At 39.4% G+C, this 24,485-nt stretch overlaps 1 protein-coding gene across 7 annotated transcripts in view; it reads left to right on the forward strand.

Annotated features, from left to right (window-relative positions):
* taok3a (TAO kinase 3a) overlaps nt 1-24,485 on the forward strand; it is a 63,691-nt gene that overhangs the window by 36,594 nt on the left and 2,612 nt on the right. For 6 of the 7 annotated variants that reach the window (XM_085179764.1, XM_085179760.1, XM_085179761.1 and 3 more), the window contains 14 exons: nt 141-237; nt 724-837; nt 1,518-1,609; nt 1,802-1,895; nt 4,111-4,192; nt 8,057-8,224; nt 9,386-9,583; nt 11,702-11,839; nt 16,821-17,057; nt 17,909-18,037; nt 18,899-19,102; nt 19,700-19,939; nt 20,349-20,561; nt 21,022-21,204. In XM_085179764.1, the coding sequence (XP_085035890.1) occupies nt 141-237; nt 724-837; nt 1,518-1,609; nt 1,802-1,895; nt 4,111-4,192; nt 8,057-8,224; nt 9,386-9,583; nt 11,702-11,839; nt 16,821-17,057; nt 17,909-18,037; nt 18,899-19,102; nt 19,700-19,939; nt 20,349-20,561; nt 21,022-21,204 (2,189 nt within the window). Of the gene's footprint in view, nt 1-140; nt 238-723; nt 838-1,517; nt 1,610-1,801; nt 1,896-4,110; nt 4,193-8,056; nt 8,225-9,385; nt 9,584-11,701; nt 11,840-16,094; nt 16,285-16,820; nt 17,058-17,908; nt 18,038-18,898; nt 19,103-19,699; nt 19,940-20,348; nt 20,562-21,021; nt 21,205-24,485 lie in introns of those variants that run through there. The other variant, XM_085179766.1, reaches the window with a different exon arrangement.

Genomic DNA, 24,485 nt, shown 5'->3' on the forward strand with positions numbered 1-24,485 from the left:
TTGGTCTTAATTATTAAAGCCATGATACTGTGCTTTCTAGAGCTGAGCACATGAAGTCCACAATCTTGGATAGAAATAACTATTTGAATCATTCATGTTATTTCCGCTCAATCCATTCGTTGTACTTATTTCTTCCATAGTTCATAAAAAACCACTCCAAGAAATGGAAATTGCTGCCATTACCCATGGTGCCTTGCTAGGACTGGCTTACCTACATTCCCATAATATGATTCACAGGTGAGTCTATTTCTTTTCTTGCTTACAGGCAACATAGAGTGAAAACATGGAACATGATAACATAAGACAGTTATGTTCTTCATTTATTGCAGTGTTTACTAATTAAGTTGTAAAACATCATGTCTATACTTACTCACTCTTGGACATCACCTTCCCACCTTATTGCTGTACACAGTTGTATCTTTTAAGGTGGGAAGATATGATTGGCATCCAACAACCACATCAAATAAATCCTTTTTACTGTTCTGTATCATTTTAAGTTTCAAAGGGCATAGATTTAAAATGTCAAATCAAACATGACATCTTTAAATACCCAACTGTGTTGTGTTGGTCAAAAGTGAATAAAAACTGGACTGCCTCATTGGAGGTAGGACTAACTTGGCACATATCAGTCACCTGGCACATATGCATAATGTATAAATGGAGCTAATGTGACTTTTTCTCTTTTCTGTCTTTGCTGTCTTCGTGCTCTTTTCCCTTATCCAGAGATGTGAAAGCTGGTAATATCCTGCTGACCGAGCTGGGTCAAGTCAAACTGGCTGACTTTGGCTCCGCCTCCATTGCCTCACCTGCCAACTCCTTTGTGGGCACACCTTACTGGTCAGTACACACAAGACAAACATGGAACCTCATCTTCAGAGAAGAGAAGATTAAGTTTCTTCTTTATCTTGCAGATGTTCAGTACAAATGAGCTATTTTATGTCTTTTTTTCTGTTTTTCTGACAATTTTATTTAGACGTTGTTGTTGGCAGATGTTTGTTGTTCTAGAATCATGCACCTAGATAGACACATAAACGTGAAAGCAGTTTAATATGTGGGTTATATGCCTAAACAAGCAAATAGCAGTTCTCATAAAATCCATGAGAAAGTTTATTCATTACATTGGAAGCAGTGACTAAAGTGACTAACATGCTGCATCTGCAACGTGTTAGTCATTATTAATTCAGTTTGAGAAAGAACTGACAAGATTTTTTTTAATTCATATTGATAATTTTCTGCAATTGGCTTTCAATTGCTTATGCACTAAAATAAAATATTAACTCACACATTCACAGCAGCTTTAATGGTAAACAAAGGCATCCCATATACTGGTGGACTAGTAGTCATGCATACGAAAAATTGTCACACAAGTATAGAAACATATATTCCAAAAACTAAGCTGCTATCACAGCATACCAGAGTCTTTAAAAACTCTGAGAAGCTTAGAAGATTATAACATTTTCATGGATTTTTTCCATACTTGATAAAGTGTGTGTGCGTGTGTCTGCCTTTGTATTCAGGATGGCCCCAGAAGTGATCCTAGCCATGGACGAGGGCCAGTATGAAGGAAAAGTGGACATCTGGTCACTGGGGATCACTTGTATTGAACTGGGTGAGCAAACACCTACCCACTGGTCAAATAATACATTTATTGGCTCAGACTGAAATTCAGCAGACTTAAGCCGATTAAAAGTTATTTGTTTGTACTTATTTTTTAGACTTCAGCTTCTCCCTCATTCAAGGAGAAGCTGATGCGAAAATATGCACACTGTATATGTTATTGTCACATCCTTTCTCATTTTAGCGGAACGTAAACCACCCTTGTTCAACATGAATGCCATGAGTGCCTTATATCACATTGCCCAGAACGACTCTCCCACACTGCAGTCCAATGAGTGGTAAGTTTTAGCACCTTGATGTTACAAAATTACCATACACCCCCAAAAAAATCCAGTATAACCACTGATATAATGCATCCAGTCAACCGTGAACATTAAAGTCCATTCCAGTCAGGGTTCAGCCAGAGTAAGACATCCCTGTGTTAATCTGCATGACCTGTGATCCCTGCGACAGGCCATGTGCAAGGGCACACTCTAAGTCTCTTATGTAATTACCTGGGAAACAGCTACCAAAGAAACACGCTGCAGCTACCCACACCATTTCTGCTGAGCTTTAAGGCAGCATCTAAATAAAACAGCACGATTATTCTCCTTTTATTCCAAGTAATTTAAATCACACTTTAAGCTTGCCATACTAATATACAAATATATTCCTCCATGCACGTATGAGGTGTTCTAAATATGGGAAAACAGCTTGCTTTATGCATTATTTTATGCAGCTTTCAGCCTCACAGCTCATGACTGCGGAAGCTAATAGATTCTCTAGGGAATGTCCTTCCAGACATCAAAAAAAAATTTAGCAATTTAATTTAGGCCAGCAGGTTTTAAACAGCTCTTTGCTGTCTCTTTGCATCACCAATATATCCCACATTGTTAGACAAGACCAGCAGAGCTGCTAGATATTGTCATGAAATGTTTATGGCATCTAAAAAAACTGAGAAACAGCATTTAAAACGGATATGCTTTTTTGTAAATTCAAGAAAAAAGCTTAAATGAATTACTGTTTAAAAACAAATCTCATCATAAAAGGTATACTTTTTTTTTTATCTGGAGGACTATAAGAAGTGAAATCATTTATTCAATATACAGTTGGCTTAGGTAGTAGAATAATCCAAGCACTCTACATAAGCCACCATAGTTTAGCTTTTTATGTTTTTTATACTCAGTTAATGAATAAATGCTATATAAGCTATATAATATTTTTATATCTTTATATTTATTGTATGAACAATGGGTTCAGTATTAGCTAGAACAATCTCTGTAGTAAAGGAATAATTTGGGAACAGAAGAAAAGCGGATACATATTCAGCAGCATGTATGAACTGAGAACTAGGTGATCTCAATTAGCAAAAAATGCAAGACACTGGCAGGAATTTAGCAAAGGAACAAATATGCTACTGCTCCTCTGAGTTGCTGTAACCACAGCATGTGTGGTATGATTGTCATTGGGGAAACGGCACTCATCAAATATTAACCCTGTGCTTGATGTTCTCCCTATAATTTACTCCTGTGTACTTCTGCCATGGTATGCATGTGATGTCCTAGGTATGCAGTGTCGTGCAGGAGTTCCTTGTAATATGTTGTAAAAATTTGTCTCTGTCACACAGCTCCTCAGGAGTAGCTGAATGCAACTGTTTACCTGCCTCATACTGTAGGAGAACATGTGCATCAGTTCCACGCAAGCGTTCATTAAATAACAATGTTTCTTTTTAAACCTTTAAGTAGGCACGAGTGTTGTGAGCAGGTTGTGAGAAACGTGAGGCAAGGCAGTTCTTTAAAGTTAAAACTTGCTGCCTATGACATCTGTTGTAAAATTAGTGTTGATTTCTAGTATCGTGCTTTAGGTGAGCGATTGTGTGGGACAGCACAGTGTTGTAGTATTTTTGGAGGAGCTCCAGGGGCCCGAGGCATTAGCAACATCCAGATGAGACAAGTAGAGACATTGGCTTCATACACAAACACAAGGCCAGACTGTGAACACATTCGCATGACCTACAAGACTAGGCATGGATCTATGCTAGCAACTGAGAGAGAAGTAGAGGTTGAGGGAGATCTCAGTCGTATACCCTGAGTGTGTATTTTAATAAACCTAAAGAGCATTCCAGTCTATTTTGTCTTAACAACTCATAACAGCAAACAAAACATATGGTGGTATATCTACCGTGCTAGATTACCATGATTAGATATTTAGACCACAGCTCCACTGGCCTATATTTTTATTGCTCCACATATTTACATAATCCATATATAGTTCCCATTCGGGGCTACACTAAGAGATTATGCAAGATTGTTCTACTTAAGTCACTGATATATTAAACACCAAAGAGCTGTGGATTGCTCCTCCTTGTACATTAGTCATTAATTGCCAAAAAGGACTGATGGCATGGCTTTTTAGCTTGTCACTGTCATTTCTACTTAAGATTTTTCTCATTTTAAAAATATTAGTCCAAGAAGGACTATGACTGACTTCTTTCTCACTGTCCTCTTTACCTAGGTCTGACCTCTTTCGCAGCTTTGTTGACTATTGCCTGCTGAAAATTCCTCAGGACAGACCCTCGTCGGGGGAGCTGCTACGAGTGAGTGGGTTTCCTCAGTAATCTTTCCAGCTGTGACCTCACTTCCTGTCTCAGTCAGTCATGAGGATGAGTCACTCCCATCCACCCACGGCTCCCTAATACGCAAGCATATATACACTGTCTTCTTCAAGCACAGGAATCAAGCATCCTACTGAGATTATTATTTTTTTATTCCCCCCGTTGCCTCACAGCCAAGGGATAAGACACAGGAAGACAATTGAGCTCCGCAGAGCTGCATCTCATTACTTTTATTGTTGCGACATTTTTATACGGTGTGATAAAATGAGTAGAAAGACAAAGAAACGAAATTTATTGTGTTGGACATAAATAATTGCATTTGAGTACTGATGTTGACGAGCACTGATGTGCCAGTCGTTTTGGCACAATCCTCCATGCTCTTCAGAGGGTATGAATGTGGAAGCACAAAGGTTATTTTACCTTAAAACTCATATATAATATAACTCATCTAACCCCTTAAAACGCAAAATGTTACTGTTGTCAAACACAGATAAAATAATCTTGTAAAACTTAACGCATAAAGCTGCAAGTTCTTTTTTTTTATTATTATTTTTTTTTTTTTTTAAAAGCCATCCTGCCAGTGACAGCCCATATGTATCTCCAAAATCACAATGAGCATACACGCTGATAATCCATGCATGTCCATTGTGTTTCCCTGTGATTGAGGAGATGATCTTTTTGTTTGTGTGACCAACAGGTAATCCTATTGGTGCACTAAGAGTTTTAAGTTCTTGGTGATCACGCTCAGTGGTGTTGAAGCCCAAGCAGGACTTTTCACACCTGTCTCACTTTATGGAGGAAGGTGTGAGGTTAGGAAGTGGTTAACTAAAGGGATCTGGACTGTTGTCTGGATAGGATGGGGCTTTTGACTGGAATGCACTCTTCCAAGCACCCCTGACCCAAATCCTTACTGAAAAAAACATTAAAGAGGGATAAGTACCAAACAGACTTTGGATCAGTGTCCAAGGGCCTGCTTTATAGTGAAGGGCTTGGGGGTTGGGGTGTTAGTTTATGATTAATACCCCACTTTCTCTTCTGAGACGCACACAAATTTACTCTTCATTTTAGTGCAGGCACACACACAGACACAGACACACAGGCACACACCCCTCCAAGCGCTTTAAAGGGAAAATCAGGTCACTAATCTCTGGGCCTTGAGCTACCAGTGTACTGGCTTCAGGTTAAATTCACTCTCTGTCCTTTAAAACCTCATTCAGAATAATGGTAATTACGAAAAATAAAAGAGTAACCATTCAGTGGCCTCAACCCCCCGTAAGTACACTTGGTTTAAACGAACATACTCACTTGAATAGTTGAAACTAACTCTGAGTTTCTCAGCTGTATAAATTTACTTGCTAACCACAGATATTTACAGCACAACAGCAACTTCCCAGAGCATGAAAGGAAGTGTTCAAATTTAGTTTTGTGTTTGACTAATCATCTAAAACTAATAGCATAATTGAGTTGCCCTAGTTTACAAGAAAAATCAGTTCAGTGGATGAAATCATCAAAATGTTTGCTTTTTTGAATTCATGATTTCAATAACCGATTTATGAATGAGTATTTTGTGATCGTTTTCAATGCAATATGTAGCTTAGACTAAGCAGGAAATGATAAGGTTTGCAACGATGAGTAGACGAGTAGCTGGTTAGACTACTTAGTCTACTAATTCTCACTTTGCCCAACTTGCAAAATTCCACTAACCTCAACCTGTTTTATCTTTTGTATGTGAAACAACATAAAATATGATGTGTTCATGAAGTGTTTAATATGTTCAGAATTCCCTTTGTTTCCTGTTATTATGCTAAAAGTTTAACTAAATGACTGCTTGCTTCATCCATATACTTTCCTGCAAATATGAGATTTTTACTAGTGTGCTCATCTAATTATTTTCAAGAAAGCCAAAAAATTATAATCTCCCCAAAAATGTTGAACTATTATTTTAATACTTCCAACATATTAGCCTTTTCCTTTAGTGGCTATTATTGCTATCAGTGTAGTATATGTGGACTGGTCTAAAGTAGTAACGGTAGCCTGAAAAGTTAGTAATAGTATGTGTCAAAAACAAATTTATCCTAAAAGAACAGGCTAAAACTGAGTATGGATGAGTACTTCTGGTAGAAGGCAATAGTGATGCCACGATACATATACCAGACAAGACTCCAGGTGCTGTAGATTTGCTGTCACTTCTTCTTTACACTAACCTCATAATGAGGAGGAATCCTGGAGATAACTTCACTGGATGATGGGATGGGGGTGGCCAACCACCCACATTCTGCTGTAGGTCAATCAGAAAATGGGACAAATCACTTTCATCTCTATTTTCAGTGTGTGATGTCATTCCTCTGTGTCCTGACTAACCCATTACACCGGCATCTGTCACATGGAGAGGAAGGTGTGCAGAGAGTGATTGCTAAAAATACACTTAAATATATGTATTTTTTTCATGCCGAATATAATATTTTAGTCACGTACCTTTAGGTTGAATACATTTTAGCCTTTTATGCAGCCAATATTTTATGAATGACAGTGACTAAGAGGAGGTGTGAACATGTTTGTGTGTTGTAGTGGGAGGAAGTGCTGGGCAGAAATATCTGTTCTGTTTTTATTTGTTTTGCTTTTTTTATTCTTTTTTTTTTTTGACACCCCTAAATTGTTTGTAAAAAACAAACAAACAAACAAACAAACAAAAAAACACAAATTAAAAATAGCCATCCACTATCACTCGACCCCCACCTTCTCTCCCACAACCCACCAATCCCACTCTGACCCGTTGGTTATTCATTGAATAATTACATAAATGCACAATGTCCCAACCTCCACCAAATTGCACCTACATTAGATTACAGAGGTTCATCTCACTAGCACTGGACGGACTCAGCAATGATAATCACCTAATTGATCTCCATAGAAGTGTGAAACCATTATATCATTCAATGATCGTATTTTTAAAAGGAAGTCTGACCTTTCACATATTTTTTTTTTTTTCTTCTGGAAGGATTTTGCTTTCTTTCAGTAAATAACAAGGTCCAATTTGCTTTGCTATCCCCTGATAGAAGAAACTCCTAAGTATGTTTGTTTTTCCTCCACAGAGGTTAATGTGTGTAGCTCATTCTAAAAATAAAAAAAAAAGCACAAAAGCAAAGGATACAGATTAAATGAATAAAATCTCTCAGTTATCAATGCTTAGTGGGATTGTTTTTGTTATATGACATGATTTAATTAAAGTTCTCATTAACTTGGTGCAAGGCCAAATGCATTTCAAACAGTATTTATTGAAATGAGAAGGATTAGGAGTATTTATAAAAATCGATTATATGGACCTTCTCAGAGACTGTAGTAGAGCTTATTGAGTGCTGGGACCAGAATGGGTTGAACAACCTACAGGCGCCCTCTAGTGATTGCCAGAGTTGTGGTGCTCATTGAAATAAAATTTTAGACATGTTTAAATGACTTCCAAATATTTACGAACAACTTAAAAGATCTGTAAATGGTGCCAATGTTTAAGATAATGCAAAAGAAAGTAGTTAATATATAAAATTGTCATCTTCATTCCGGTTCAGCTTATTTTATTTCCCTTATAAATGTTTACTGCCAATATTGTAAGTAGTCTGAGGCAATACTTTCTGAATTTCTATTGAAAAACTGGGAAGAAAACGTCCATAATGTTCAGTTTAAATTAAACTGTATGACATGAAGACAGCAATTGAAATGCAAATAAAAAAGATAACCCTAATAGAAAGATTAGCTTTAGTTTCTAAACTCAGTATTTTCCTCCTTGTATCGTAATAAAGTCTGACTAAAACCTTGAACAAAGTAACTGACTGTCTGTCTTTTTCTCTTCAGCATGATTTTGTACGTCGGGAACGCTCGCCACGCATTCTCATTGACCTCATCCAGAGGACCAAGGATGCAGTGCGTGAGCTCGACAACCTGCAGTACCGCAAGATGAAAAAGATCCTATACCAGGAGAAACACAACGGGCCCATGGGAGAGAGCCAGGAGGAGGAGGAGGTGGGAGGAAGAAAAAAAGGGAGAAGGGAGGTTAATGGGGAAACAGTTTATGCATCAAACTTAAATATTAAACAGACAAATGAATGTTAAAAAAAAACTCTGCAGAGTGCATGATCACAGGGAGTGGCACCAGAAACAGTTCTTCAATTCTTAACAATAGTTAATATGAAGATGAAAAATTGCATATATGTAGCCACAGTCTTTAAGTAGCAGAGTTGCACTGAAATAAGGTTTGGATTCAGTTAATCTGCAGTATTTTCACAAAGTAATTGAAATAATTATTATATTTAAAATTTCCATCACCACTACATAAAATAAGTGCTTGTACTTGACACCAATGACAGAGTTTAAGCTCATTATTTCACACAGTTCTCTATCTGTAGGCCAACAGATGATTTCAGACAAAAGGTTGAAGGACAGCATAGTTTATCTGCATCCTCAGGATGACACTTAAGTCTCAGAGATGGTGACTCCACACTAGTCAGTACTGCTTCAGCACTTTTCTCATGCAGTCTTGGTAGCCTGAGATGAAATGTCCCTTAGCTGACCTGGCCTGAAGTAAAGTCAACAGTTATGGACAGCTCGTAGCGACAGTAATGTCATCCTACACCATGTGACACAATTCACAGCAGCCACCAGACCTTAGTGCAACAAGACACTGCTGGAAGCCTTACCCTGAAAAACCTGCTGTACCAATCCTTGTTTTATGTGGAAAGACCGAGTAAATATCCTGTCCTGTTGCTTTAGACCTAAGTGAATTGGCTTTTGCTTCTAAAAGCTACACAGTTTCATCCCGTATCTGTCTTGTACACCTTCAAGTTGACTTGTAATCTGAAGACCTCTGTCTGACCACTGTCCATTAACATAAGCTCAGACGCTACTGAATGACTCAGACACACACATCTTAACAATTAGAGGTTAAATTAGGCAATTTAGCATGACTTTGACTCTAATGCAATCTATAGGGCATCAGTGATTTTCCCCCCCCCCCCCCCCCCCCTCGTATTGAGGCAATTCCATTTAGTGGTACAGTTTGAAGAAAGCCTGGGTATAATTGGGCGAAGGTCACGGGTGACTTTTGTATATTTCAGTTGCATGTTCCTTGAGTGTTTGTGTACATTTGTGTTTCTGAACACGTGTATATGTTGTGCGCACTTGCAGGACAGCGAGGCAGCCAGCTGTAAGATGAACAGCCTGGGCAGCAACCACTCTATTCCCAGCACCTCGGTCAGCACGGGTAGCCAGAGCAGCAGCGTGAACAGCATGCAGGAGGTGTTGGATGACAGCTGCTCTGATATGACCATGATGCATCCCCAAGACTACAGCAGCACCCTGGACTCCTCCCCACACACCAAGAAGGTAAAAATTAAGGGTGAAGACGGGATGGTGATTAAGGCTGAAAGTTGAAACCACTATTGGGAGTTCTTATTGTTCCCAAAGCCTTTTAACTGAGCATCAGCCATCATGCTCAAACAGTGTAAATCAGATTTTTTTTCAAACTAAATACAATTTAAAATATTAATTAATTAAAAAAATATATAAAACTGGAGACAGTTTTGTGACAGCCAGAGACTATGAAATAATTAAAGAATAATTTCAACAATTACTAGCAACAACCATGGCAACCAGTTGTCAACTACAAAGTGTTCATCACTTAAAATCTAGATGGAGAAATAAATTCCTTCTAGAAATAAGTGTTACAACTTGACAGCCATCTTGGAATTGATTAGGGGATTATCTTGAGGCCCCTATTTAAATGAATGGAAAGAGAGCCATGGCTTTCATTTCAGTGGTCACCGAGACATAAAAAAGAAAATCTATAGCATCACCATCAATTTAATTTAAAAAAAAAAAGAAAAAAGTTAAAACTTTTGGAAACTTGCCATCATTTTAGCTTATTTTAGCTAAAGTTTTCTTTAATCTACAAGTTACTTCAGCTGTGTATGCACATATGTCACAACATTACAGCTCCATTAATTGCTCAATCCAGAGTGCTGACATAAACATCATCCTAGTGCACTCTTCCAATGGGAGGAACAAACAAATATGAACTCAGCAAGCCAAGTTTATAAATTACACGTAACCACACCTTTGCTTTGGGTATTGATTAGAGAGCTATTCCTGCCACCACACCGCTTTAACTTGATGAGTATGTTTTTTTATTTCATGGATTTTGGGGGCAAGGGTAACAAAACTGCAACATTTAGTTTTTGAGACATGTCTCTTCCTTCTACAATATCTCTTGCGTAAGTCATTGATACCTGTACAGTACTTCAGAGTTATCGTTTTACTGCTACAAAATAAAGAAGATTATAAAGTCTGAGAAATCCAAGTCACAACAACGGTCAAATCAGATTTGTAGTCTGTTTTCTGAGATGCCCCACTGAAAGAGAGACAAAAAAGTCAAGCCAAGTGGAATAAAGCACAAGGACAACTTTATACCCAACATTTTTCCTGTCTTTTGAAATGGTATTAGTAAACAGTCTTAAACACTTTTCCCAGAGTTCAGTGCATGGAAGAAGAAACAAAGACAGCAATCGTAATCAACAAATGCCATGTTACTGGTTGACTCACTTCTTTTCTGGGTTGATAACTGTCTCACTTAACAAATGAAAAGGAAACATGGCTCTGTGCAAACATCCTTTGGTGTCTCGCACCGTTCAAGAGTATGCATAAACCCCTCCCCCCAAAACCATGGAAACCATTGACAGTCCTCACTGTTTGCAGATTGCTTCAAGTTCATCACTGACACCGTTCACACTTTGAGAACAAAGGCCGTGTATACATGTGAACTAGCAGAACTAGTAGCAGCAGCGCAAATTCCCCTTGCACATGTGGCATCCTGTACACACACACACACACACAGGTCAATACAGTGCTTTACATTCTCATTGGAAATCAACTCTGTGAAGAGAGGGCTGTCACTTCTGTCATTCTCTTTCTTCATTTGCTCTTTGTATTTTGACAGAGCTTGAATAAGGTTGTCACTTTATGAACAGACAACCAGTGTGCTGTTTCAAGTTCAGGGGCTGTGATGAGAACAATTAAAAATGACACACATTGTTTTCTGATGGCGGTGAATTTCCCTCCACGCATAAAAGCACTTGTTGGTCCCTGGGCCTCCCTGCATGTTTGTCAGTCAGATTTTATTGGGGGTGCTGGGTGTTGATGTTTCATCATGACATGCAAGCTTACAGTTGACACAGTTTTATCAAATGATGAAGAATCTTTGTGAAGTGTAGAAGTTGTATGGGTTAAATCAGTGGGGAGTATTTCTTTTGTAAGTCACAGAATTATGGTGACGAATTTCAATACTGGCACAGTTTTAATAATTTTTAAAAAAAAAAGTTGAGTGCCCTGCAGTGCAGCATAGTTTACACTATCATTTTTTTAAAACTTTGGTCACTTGGTTGTTATTTATTCTGTTTTCTTTTAGTATTTACCAGTCCTAAAATTCTTTCCTTTGTTTTCAAACAGGACCATCAATACAACTGGGACGACGGGATCCACAGGGACCATCGGCCAGAGCCGACGCCAGCTTCCTTTGATAAGAGCAGCCAGGCTCAAAACTACAAAAACCAGGGCCGCTTTGCCACCATTAAGTCTGCCTCACTGGTAAGGACCTAAAACTTTCTTCTTTCTATTGGTGTTTTCTTTTCAAGGTCCTAAAGCATGTTTTCTGCATGCTGTAAATGTTTCAGTGTCATTAATTTATTCTACTTATTTGACTTAAAGGTTGCGCTGGTTTGGAAGGCCAAACAATTTTTTAAAAATGACTTCTTGAAGAAGCTCAAATCTCTCAGTTTCATGTTCACACCACAGCACTATGAGGGCATTAAAGGGCATTTTTTTGGTTTGTCTTTGTTAAAAAGCTTACTGTGAATGTGGTGCGTGAATGACCCCAGTCTCAATGGGTGTAATGTTATTGTATGTCTCCATGTTTAGATGTTTTTGAAATATTTATTTCCCTTTTGGTCTTCACTTTGTTTAGATCGTTGTCTATTATATTATTTCTCTGCTGTTTTTTCCATTCATTCACCCCACTCCTTTTGTTTTCTCCTCTTGTACTACGCCTCGCATTACCACTCCCATCCTCCCACCCTCTCATTTATTTCTTCCTGGCCTCCATTTGATAATACATCATTCTCAGATCTGACTCAATATTCTGAGTTGAAGGGGGTGGAATACTCTCTCTCTCCCTCTCTCTCTCTTTTTCTCTCTCTTGTGCTTTCTTTCTTTCTATGACTCTCTTTCTCTCTCCCTCCCTGTCTGTTGTCATGGAAACCGGCTCTAGTAACTAGAAAGTAGTTGTGGTGGTTTGTGTGTGTGTGTGTATGTGTTTACCCAACCATGACCCACTGGTTTTAATTGTGAGTTCCCCTCTGCTGCCAGGTCTTAAACCAGAAATCTTGTCACATACAAGAGAATGTAAGCAAAGAAGTGTGTGTGTTTGTGTGCACAAGCAACTGTGTGTCCTCATATTGTCCTTGAAGAGAGCACGAACCAGTGACCGTCCGATGCTGTGTGTGTTTTCTGTTGACCGCAACCGTAGTTCCCCGGCACTGAAGGTTTACATGATTTTGTTTTTGATTTTTTTTTCTATGTCATATGTTTATAGGCTCTATTGATTTGCAGATGATTAACAGATGATAATGATTCATGGTATATGTAAGACTGCAGTTGGGAACTGTAGTTTGAAAACCCTCTCGCATAACTGTCAACTGATGTAGTCTTCCGACTGCTGCTGACCATGCATCGTAGTATGTGGGTGACGTTTCAGCCTAGGAAAAATGCATCATCAAATGTTTAGCTCTGCTGTTTTTACCTTTTTAAAACCAAAAAGAGTTGCTTGGAAAGACTTATTGTCACTTTCACAGCATTGGAAAGTAGTTTCTTGCAAAACCGTAGGTCAATCTATTCTTGTTGAGGTTTTTTGTTTTGTTTTTTTTAGTACACACATTATGCAGAAAATTAGGAGCAAGTAATATTTTGATTTGTAACTAATGTGATTTCTGAATTTAGGAAACCCCTACAGTACTGCATTAGAAGGAAATATAACAATGTGATTTACAAACTGATCATGACTTGCTTAATATCATTTAATCACATATAATTTAAAAAAAAAAACAATAAAAAAAACCCCACTTTTTTAAAGTCCTCCCTTTATGGCACTTAGGGAAAGAAGTCGATGTATACATAAACAACCTCACATGTTCTCCCACTGACATGAAAGATTAGAGTGGCAATAAGCCTGCTGGTTTTTTTTACCTCCTCACAAGATGATGAGATGCCTTTTTCATCAGAAAACAGGGGTTGTAGAGTTTATAGATATTTGTTCTTAGCCACAAAAGATGGAAAATTGTATCCTGGATCATTTTCTCACTTAAATTTACCATAAAAGGGAAAAAAAAGTATTCCTTCCTTACCTTAACTCTTTGTTAATTGTTTTTCTCCCATTTATCCTTTAAAGAAACACTTCTAATCATACTTGAAAATACTTTTGATCTAATGCATATTGCGGTGGATTAAACTTTTAGATAATGGCAGCTGAGATTACACATTGTGTAACTGAAAAAAGGCAGCCTCTCTGTAGTGTAACAGTGCCAGTCCTGCCCACCGGCACTGGAAGAGATTACATCATCTTTTTCTTCCAAGCACAGACATCCTCACATTGGCCTCGACTCACTGAGACTGGAAGCAGGTAGACAAAGAGGGAGAGGTAGGACAGTATGGGGGGTCCAGATGGCAAGGGGTAATTGATAGCCAGATAGGAAGATGGAGAGCAACACAAGTGAGAAAACATAAACAATTAAGAATGGTTTAAATAGGGGGGAATTATTAGCTAAAATAAAAATAATTATAAACTATTATTTTGAAAAGAAAAGTCATGGTGATTTGAGGAAAAAGGCAAGAGATTAAAGATTTAGTGAACTGAAAGAGAAAGTAAAGGCATCTTAGAGGACACTGATGGCAGATATTGGGGAGATAAGAAGGGCAGAGAAAAGGATAGAAAAACAAAGGTGAGACTTAAGAGCAGTGCTGATTGAAATCTTAACTGACAAAAAAACCCAAAGAACATCACATTTACTGGTGAAATGAAGTGTGGAGTCTGAACAAATGTAGCAGTGGGGAAACAAGAGAAGAAAGGGGTAAAACCAAAGACATGAGAGGTATTGTGGAAAAGGCATGAAAAGAAGGTGAAGGAGAGCAGGATGTAAAATTATCCAGGGACATGTGTGGAAAAGGAAAAATGATGAGGGGACAGGAACACTGGAAAGACATGGATGCAAAGTGAGAACGTGAACGAATGTGAGACAGTGAGTGAGAGCGAGGGCAGGGGTTATTATAGGTTAGATGAAGCCACTGACTGACGTGTAAGCTGGTGTGAGAGACAACATTGTTGTAAAATATTCACTTCATCTATTCTTTAGCTGCTGGTTGCAGTTTGTAACCTGACAGCATAAACGCTGATGGGAAATTAATGTGTAGTGTAAGGCATATCAAAATGTGCTCTTCCCCCATCAGTTTTCTTGCAACTTGCAGAATTAAGGTTGTACTTGTTAACTTTCATGTTATGCAGTTATATATATTAAAATGTTTGTTCTTTACAGGTCAGTGTCAAAATTTAATAAGCTAGATGGACATCGTTTGCATTAGTCCTATTTTTGTGATCAGACTTGAGAAGGGAGATCTCCTCACATTTGACAGGAAAAAGGCATGCTATACAAAGGTCTGAGGCATTTTGCTTCCTCCTGTAAACCAGATGTCTTTGCTACATGCTACTATACATCTGCAATAACATTCAAACTACAACCATGCTTTTTCTATGTGGTATCTACCAGGGTTGAAATGTGTTTTCCTTAATGTAATAAGGAAGCGATAAAGAAGAATCATGGAGGTTTGACAAGGGGATAGTCTTCTTCTGTTACCTACCAGGAGCATAAATATTTACTTGGATTTCGGCGTTTTGAGGCTCTTGATATTGATGCAGGTCTGGCTCTTGCCCTCGATGTTGTGTTATCATAAAGTCACAATTGTGATATTGCATATTCATTGACGCTAAATGCCTTGCGAACACAGAGATCAAACTAAGTGGACTGTTGTAGTTAATTTATTGCAAACAAAAATGCATCAGTCATCACTTCTATTTAAGTAGGCTTGCACGTTCACACAAGTTAAACTCAAAAATTAAGCAAAAATTAAAGTTTGGGCGCTTAATTCCCACTCACTCGAACATTCACCTTTAGCCTGCATGCCTTCCCTCCCTCCTCTCCCTGAATATGATCTCCTTTCCAGTCCCAAAGCCTTGTGTGAAAGAAGCCGTCACATGACTTGACTTGGCCCTTTGTGGCTGTATGCATGGTGGCAGCGAAGCAAGTGACTAGGATTGGGAGGTTCTATTACAGTAGAGGTATTGATTCAGAGCCGATTAAGGAGAAGGGGAGCTCAGCCTCCACATATTTCCACCCCATTTCCCCCCATCCTGTTTTGTTTTGTTTTTTTTCTCCATGTAGATGCTCTTATTTTACTGCTGATTATTTCTATTTTTCCTGTTTAACTCTCTCCCAGCCACTCTCCATCTGCTGTTTCTCCTTTGCAATCACCCTCCCTCCCCTCATCTCTCGGCCTGCTCCTCTCTAACACCCCCCTCCAACTTCTCTCAGTCTTTCTCAATGAGGTATTCATGTGACCCACCTGCTGTCCGCCGCTTAGCGTTAGCCTGACTAAAGAGCCGCTCTGTGCTCTTGTTGGCCCGCGGTGTCCAACTGCCTCATTCACAGTTCACACGTCTGCCTTGGCCGCTGCGTGCCCAGGGCGCGAACCAAGGAGAGGGAGGGGGCTCAACGTCCAGTAAAGTGTGTCGGGGGGGGGGGGGGTCTCAGGGTGGCATCGGAGCTCAGGCAGGGTTCTGTCGGGCATAGGATGCTGCACAAGGTTCCTGGATGCTGGTGCACTTGGCTAAAGTTGCCATCATGTTTGGCCTGAGGAGTTCAGGTGGAAGTTATGAGAAGATGCGGAGCGAGTACTACCTAGATGTGGAGAACCCTTTTTGTCCTCAGGTTGGTGGGTCAGGTCAAGGTTTGGGTTAAAAGCAAGAATAAGTGAAAGTGTTAAGAAATACCAGTAAGGTCATTGCCTCAGGTTAAATTTAGTCATACAGTAGATGTTTATTATTGTCTTTACAGCATTTTTGTTTTCTTTCCCACGCTCTGACTTAAATACATTTGAGGAACTTTGAAGTCGGCTATTCTGTGCAGTGTCTGCGAATCTGAGATTGTCAGATGAAAGAGCTTTTGTTCAGCTGAAGTGGTGGATTTCAAATTATTTGCTTCTTAATGTCATTATTTTCATATCGCATGTTGAAGATTCTTTCTTGTACATGTAAAACTAGCAAGTAATGTAGTCTGATTACAACAGGTGAACTGTTTTGTTTTGTAACGGTTTTTGTTTGAGGTTCTTCTCGTAAATGAACCGAGATACTTTAATCATATTTAATCAATCGGTTAGGCATTACTGTTTGGGTTTTTTTTAGAAAAAAAAAAAAAATTTTGTGAAGTAATTGGATTTGCATCTTCTAACTTTTCTCTCACCACAGGTGACCAAACAGATTCATGAGCATGAGCAGGAAAGTGAGCTGCGAGAACAGATGTCCGGCTACAAGCGCATGCGGCGGCAGCACCAGAAGCAGCTGATCGCCCTGGAGAACAAGCTCAAGGCCGAGATGGACGAGCATCGGCTCAAGCTGCAGAAAGAGGTGGAGACGCAGGCCAACAACGCCTACATTGAACTGGAGAAACTGGCAAAACGGCATGCTGTGCATTCTGAGAAAGAGGTGGGACTTTATGGGGTTACAGGACATTATGAATAAGTGCAGTAACTGTTAGGTTATTTCACAAATGATCACACTGACTTACATGTATGATGCAACAGTTGGCTGGTGGACCTGGTCAGCTTTGAAAAAATGGGAATAATATTGAAGCTGTGACATTTCTAATGCTGCTGAAGAAAAACACGTCAAAAAGTTCTATTCTTTTCTAAAGTGTTGCTATTTTAAAGCTGTTCAATGTTGCAATGAGTAATGAGGACGTTTTTGTTAGAACTTAACCCACTGCTGCCACCCAATGATACATGTGATGAAACACAGGGGCAGAACTGGGTCACAGAGTGTCACACTCTGAAAAACACGTTGTATATCTTTGTGATTAGCACCCAGCGTGTGTGCTGCAACAGTCAAGGAGATAGTTTATCTGTTTATGTAGACGAGTCTGTACATCTAAACGGTGTCATGAATCGGTGACATGTGGCTGTCACAAACCAACATGTTACTAGATATTTCCATAGAATTCTATAACTATAACTGCAATGTCTCTTTTCTTTAAAAAAAAAAAAAAAAGGTTGTTTTATCATCTAGAAAAACAAATGTTATGGTAATTTTATCTGAAGTACAACATCTGATTTAGAATTGAAGTGCAGACTAGAATTTTTAACTGGTCATATTATAATTAGAATTTTAATCAACCAACCTATTGTCTTCAAATATACTTTAGTTAATTTATGTTAATATACTTTAATGTTCTTATATAGGTTTGTGCATGAATGAATTTGTCCACAGTTTGGTGGCGTGTTGTCTGTTGCTGGTCAGGGGCATCTAACCATGCTCTTGTCCCTGTCTATTCTGTCCAGATGAAGACGGCGCTGGCAGACGAGAAGAAGTTCCAGCAGCAGATCGTGGCCCAGCAGAAGAAGGAGCTAACCACGTTTCTGGATAATCAGAAAAAGCAGTACAAACTCTGCAAGGAGAAGATTAAGGAGGTATGCTGAGCTCGTTGGTTTCCTCTTTTCTTCTCAGGCGCGCTCCTTCGCACGCCTTCTCATGGGTGACTCGTGACCTTCTGCGCTCTGTGCTGAAGAATCAGGCTCCCACACACAAACATACACTTCCACTTCAGCATGGTCTTTTGGAAGTTGTGTTGAGTCACTCAGCCTACCAACTGTGTACCTACACATGTATGTACACGCAAACAAGAAAAGTCAGAAATCCATACGCTCACCGGAGCACTTGTGAACCACCACAACCTTGTAAAAGAATCCAGAGAATACTCTTGTGGGCTGGCAGTGTGATACACTGTGTTTTCAGTTACATGATAAGTGACCAAAATTAGGTCAGCACAGTTAGGAGAAAGCATCGCTGGCAGAGAGAGATATTTCCCACCAACTGAGGGCTATAACGGAATTAGACACCACAGAGAGCAGGGATCAGGCTCATGTGTTAAGTGCATTAGCGCGAGTTGTAGATTGCTCATGAAAGAGAAAGAAAATCCCTTTATTTAGAAGAAAAAGATTTTCTTTTTCTTCCTTTGGCTTTAAAAGTAAACTGTTGTTCAAAATAAAAGGTCACCTTGAGTTGACCAAATGGTCTTACTAAAAATATTTGATAAAGTTGATTTGAATAGAAGTTTTATTTTATTCCCCAGCAAAAAATGGCTTACAAATAGCTTGTTTAGGCAACATTTGTTTTTCACATATCCATTAACATCCCAAACTACACAGTTCACCACTGACTGCTTACAATGAAGGCTTTACTAGTAACGCTTATATCTTTTGTCTTGTGTATGTTAACACAATCTCCTTTCTCCATTCCCCCTTCTACTTGGAATTTCCACCTCTCATCAGGAGATGAACGAGGACCACAGCACACCCAAGAAGGAGAAACAGGAGCGTCTGTCCAAGCACAAGGAGAACATGCAACATTCCCAGGCTGAGGAGGAGGCCCATCTGCTGTCCCAGCAGAGGGTCTTTTACGACAGGAACTGCCGCGCCTTCAAGCGCAAAGTCATGATCAAGAGGCACGATTTGGAACAGGAACAGATCAGAGAGGTGTGGAGGACATACAAGTTTCTAAAACTCGTGTGCAAGTTGTAAATCTATAAATGTTTTGCTTTTGGATAATTTTACTACTGTAAACTTCTGACTGAATTGATCAAACCATATATGCCCATATCGCGAGTTTGAATCCTAAACCCTCGTTTAGTGTTTATGATCTTGGTGTACAAATGTCCCAAAAATGTTTTCACAACAAACAGTAGTGTGTTATTTAGATCTGTCAGGTGTTTTATATTAACTGTAAGCAGGATTAACCCACAACAAAACAAGCCAACAATGCCATAATCTGAAAAGCTGTTGAGTGAGTTTAAGGAAATCCAAAAACTTTCTGTGGGAAAATGCTCCAAAATCAATGTGATTAAACTAGAAGCAAGAGGGGGGAAAGTAAATATGTGATGTTTATTGATTTTTTTCTTCCTTTTTCCTCTCAGCTGTTACTAGTTGCAATCAATGCTGTAAGCACAAAACAGTAAAATTGATTTCTGCAAGGGAATATGTTGGTGTCAAATTGATGCTTATCAATAGTACTTGCTGAGATTCATCCTTCTATTCCCTTGCTGTAACCTCCATGTCTCCTCGTGGCCCGCCTAGGAGCTGAACAAGAAGAAGACCCAGAAAGAGATGGAGCATGCCATGCTGATCCGCCACGATGAGTCCACGCAGGAACTGGAGCAGAGGCAGCTGAAGACCCTGCAGAAGCTGCGTATGGACCTCATCCGCCTGCAGCACCAGACGGAGCTGGAGAACCAGATTGAGTACAACAACAGACGTGAGCGTGAACTTCATCGCAAGCATGTGTTGGAGCTCCGGCAGCAACCCAAGAATCTCAAAGTGAGTCAGCGCAGAGACCAGTCGATCTAATATTTTAAATATTGTTTGATGGATTGATATATAAGTGCTTGAAATATTTCAAATCCCTTTTCCCATCATCCTTAAAAGGAAAAAAAATCCCTTGCCTTTGGGATCCACTTCTACGATTGCGCAAGTGATGAGCAACATCTAGTTTTTGATAAAACTGTGATGCAATATGAATGTAACAAATTAATTAATTTGGGGGAAATGGTGTAAGAATATCCAAAATATGTCACCTATGAATTTCATTTTAATTTGCCTTTAAGGTATCAAAGCCTCGAACTGTGCCTTTTGATTGGGACATTAGACCTCTAACCTTTCAAAAATGTGCTCTATTTAATTCTTGATTTCATTCTCACTGTCACCGTTTTTCTGGCCCATCCTTCAGGTTTTGGAGCTGCAGATCAAGAAGCAGTTTCAGGACACATGTAAGGTGCAGACCAAACAGTACAAGGCCCTACGCCACCACCAGATGGAAGTTACGCCTAAGGCCGAGCACAAGACTGTGCTCAAGGCCCTGAAGGATGAGCAGACACGCAAGCTGGCCATTCTGGCTGAGCAGTATGAGCAGAGCATCAACGAAATGATGGCTTCGCAGGCGGTGAGCAGAGAGACGTATTTGCTAAACAAGAATTTCTCTTTACTAAAGTGCAGGCGGTCACGTTAAATGAATGAAGTATATGAAGCCTTTCTTTCCACCTGTTGCTTATGTTCTTGTATCTTTCTCCTGTTTGTTTGTCTCGTGTTTTGTCTTTCTCCGTCGTATCACACCCTTTTCTACTCCTTCACTATCTCCCTTCATGTCTTACTCCAACCTTCCCTCCTCCCGCCCCTTTCCACTGGCTTTCCTTGCCCTGTCTGTCCCCATTGCCCTTCTACTATCTTCCATCCCTCCGTCACCACCTCCCCGCCTCATTTCATCTCTGTGTCTTCTTTCCCCGCTCTCTCTCTCCTCTCTCCTTGTGTGTTCCTTGTCCGTGTAACCCCCGCCTCCAACTTCTCTCTCTCTGTGTCTTTGTACCTCTCTCTCCCGTGTTGCCGCCCATGGTCGGCTGTGTCAGCTGCGTCTGGATGAGGCCCAGGAAGCGGAGTGCCAGGCCCTGAGGCAGCAGCTGCAGCAGGAGATGGAGCTGCTCAATGCCTACCAGAGCAAGATCAAGATGCAGACCGAGGCACAGCATGAGCGTGAGCAGCAGAAGCTGGAGCAGAAGGTGTCGCTGCGCCGAGCACACCTGGAACAAAAGGTGTTGTGAAATAAACACTTTATTTTAAATGAGAGCTATACATTTGGGGTTTTTCAAGCCTTCATAGAGCATGCTTTATAATCCTGTTCATTCATAATTGGTCAGTTTAGTAACCATAAATGAAACGCACAAGGAGAACATCTTTTGTACTGTCTTTAAAACAGAGAATGAATTCTTCAAACACTTCAAGACAAACTCTAATAAATAAAACACCATCACTGACATGGCAATAGGGATGTGCTATTTCCCCTCACATTTAGAACAAATTATCTTTTGGCCTCAGTCTATTGATCAACTTAAAGTATCCCCACTGATTTAACAAATAGAGAATATTTGCATCAATTTAATTAAATCTGTGACTTTCATCATCAAAGAAAATACAGCTTACCTAATGTGCTTTTTCAGTACAGAGCTGGAACATAAGCAAGAATAGAACAAAAGAAAAATTGTATCACTGACAGCCTGTAAGACAACAACTGCTCCAGAGCAACATAAGGCTTCAGAACAAAAGAATTAAAAATACAGTTGGGTTAATGCAGAATAAAAGTATGATGTTGCAAGTTAGTTGGAGCCCGCCATAGTTCAAATGTTTTGCACTGTATTAAGTGCCTTTTAAATTGGGGGAAAAAAAGTTTTTGCTCTTATCGCTATTTCTCCTGTAAAATCTTTTAAAGACCTAAATAGTGATAATTGTCCAGACATCATCTAACTTTTTCATAGACATTATATAAGAGATTCCAGGTCTGAAAATTGAAGCCAGTGCAGAAGCGCTTTAATTCGTTATTCTTTCTCATTGCCAATAGGGGGCAACTACTCATACTGGCAAAAATAGTATCTCAATCAATAGTTTTAAATGTTGTTTAATAAAATATAAGGTTCATTTTTCTAATTATGATCCAAGTTGGTATTGGCAGTTTTTCTAATGCATCACACTTAGTTTCAAACATGAGAAACCAACAAAAAATCTCAGTTTCAGACTTCAAAGATCTGACTTTGCAAATCAAGAAACTCTGTGTCAATTTTTTATATACAGCCTAATCTGATATGCAGCGTAGCATGCCGTCTTTTATTAAAAGGAACAAAACATGAAAAAATAAAATATAAAGCAAACAGAAGTCCGTTTCTTTGACTGATGCTGCATTGGTTTTAAGTTTTGAATAAATTTTTTCTGCATCCTTCTTTGACGTCACTCCTATTAATCCATGAAGGAAGGAGAGTTTTTAAAGCTTCGTCTAGAGGCGATAATCTGCTCAAAAGCAACTAGTTCACCTGAAGCTTAAGCAAACAGATCGGGGTATTCATTTGCATCCACATCAGCAAGCAGCATGGGCATTAAAGGTGACCCCGACAGACATACACAAGTTCACACAGACACACAGATTTCCCTCGCCATAGGTGGTGATGACAGTGGCATGGCTTCCTGCGGGGCGCAGACAACCATTTCTTTCCCACACACTCGTAATGATGGTGAAATCTCTAGACAACAGTATTGAGCCCTTATTACAGCATCATCCTCTATTTTTAACAGCTAACAGTTTATGTGGTGTAGCTTATTATTAAGCTTGTTCATAATAGGTTGCTGTATGCGTTCAGTCTAAAGTGCCTAAAACGTGTGCAACCTGCTCTCACCTGTGATATCAGCAGCTGTCATGGGGCTTTATCACCTTTGTTGTAATTTTCCAAACATTTGATAGTTGATAGCAATCTTTGTCCCGTAATGTGATGCAAGACACTCCTGATAGGCATCTGCTGTCTTTAACGTGAGTCTTTATACAACCTGTATGGTATAGCAATGACATGTAATAAGATGAGAGTATGCCTCCTTCAAAAGTGGCCTACGTCATCGATACAGTCTAGTAGACAGCACTCCGACAACAAAGAAAGGGACCTTCGAAATGCCGCCTGCCATCCAGTGTAGCCGGTGCAGGCTGTGGTGGTCTGTTGCCATCTCCTGGCAGTATCCAGATCTGCACACCGAGACGGATGATGTCATGGTTTTAGAAGCACTATTGTCCTCCGGTTCGGTTCATGGTCAGAGTCTGGAGTTTTCTGTGCATGCTCAGTAGTTGGCAAGATTGCCGTATTGCGCCACACACTGCTTTGTCCTCACCTGTGGACGTGTGTGCTGAGTTGTGTTTGTGGGGAGTACAACTTGACAGACTTGCACCTTTGAGGTAATGAAAGCAGTTCATGAAGTGTGCCTGCGGTTATGCTCATCGTAATGTTGTGAGGATATTTTTAAAAAAAAAGCCCAGCATGAACAGCTCTGCAGTTGTCATTCTCACTTAAGACACATTTGATCAAGGAAGCAAAATACCTCATGCTCACTGTCTACACTTAAAAAAAAAAGAATCTTGGGTATGCATATTAAAAATATCAACTGAAAACAAAAAGCTCTGCCCCAGTGACCGAGTAGTGAACAATCTAACAATAAAAAAATCACCCAAGAATAATGTTGAAAAATATTGTTGCAAATCTCTGCTTTTTTTGCATAAATGAACTGTTTTCACCAGTTACTCAGAGGTCCTGCATTACATCACCAGAAAACTATTCTCAGCTCTACGAACAGGCATTATTGATCATTAATGCTTCCACGCCATTTCTGCTTTTACAAGTCGAGCCATGACAAAACTCAAATACACTATTGCTTAAAGAAAAATGTATTTTTTAATGAATAATTAAGGTGCATAGGTCACGTTTTAGAGTGTCACCCGGTTTAGGTTTTTCCTTGCCTGAAAATAATCACTGGAGTATGTTTATTATATTTATATTTTAATTGTATATGTTGGTCAATTAAGCACTCAAAGAGATTTTTACTACAAGCATTACCCCCTCAGTCACACACATCCATGCAATGTGTCATATATCGCTTCAACTCTCACACTGATGGATGCATCGGGCGCCTGATACGCTGTTTGGAGTATCAGTCGAGCATTTTGCCCAAGGACACTTGCTGATACGTGGGTTGGATTGAAGCCATCACCCTTCTCATTAGTAGTTGACCCTATCTACCTCCTCAGCCATGGCCCTCCCACATTGCCCTCTATTATTATTTTCTAAAGCACTGAACATTCAAAATTGTATTTGTTTTTGTTTTTTGTTGTTTTTTTAAAGTGCAGTGTTGAAGATGCTTTATATCTGTTTCAGGCTTACAAAAAAGTTTTCAATATTTAAACTGGAGGGAAAATCAAAACCTAATGATCATCAAGAACAGACAAATGTATCTTAGAAATGAGTAAACTACATTTAACTTTGAATATTTCTTGTTCCCATGTCACCTG

The sequence above is a fragment of the Neolamprologus multifasciatus genome, chromosome 12, assembly GCF_963576455.1.
Source record: "Neolamprologus multifasciatus chromosome 12, fNeoMul1.2, whole genome shotgun sequence".
In the NCBI taxonomy this organism is placed as follows: domain Eukaryota; kingdom Metazoa; phylum Chordata; class Actinopteri; order Cichliformes; family Cichlidae; genus Neolamprologus; species Neolamprologus multifasciatus.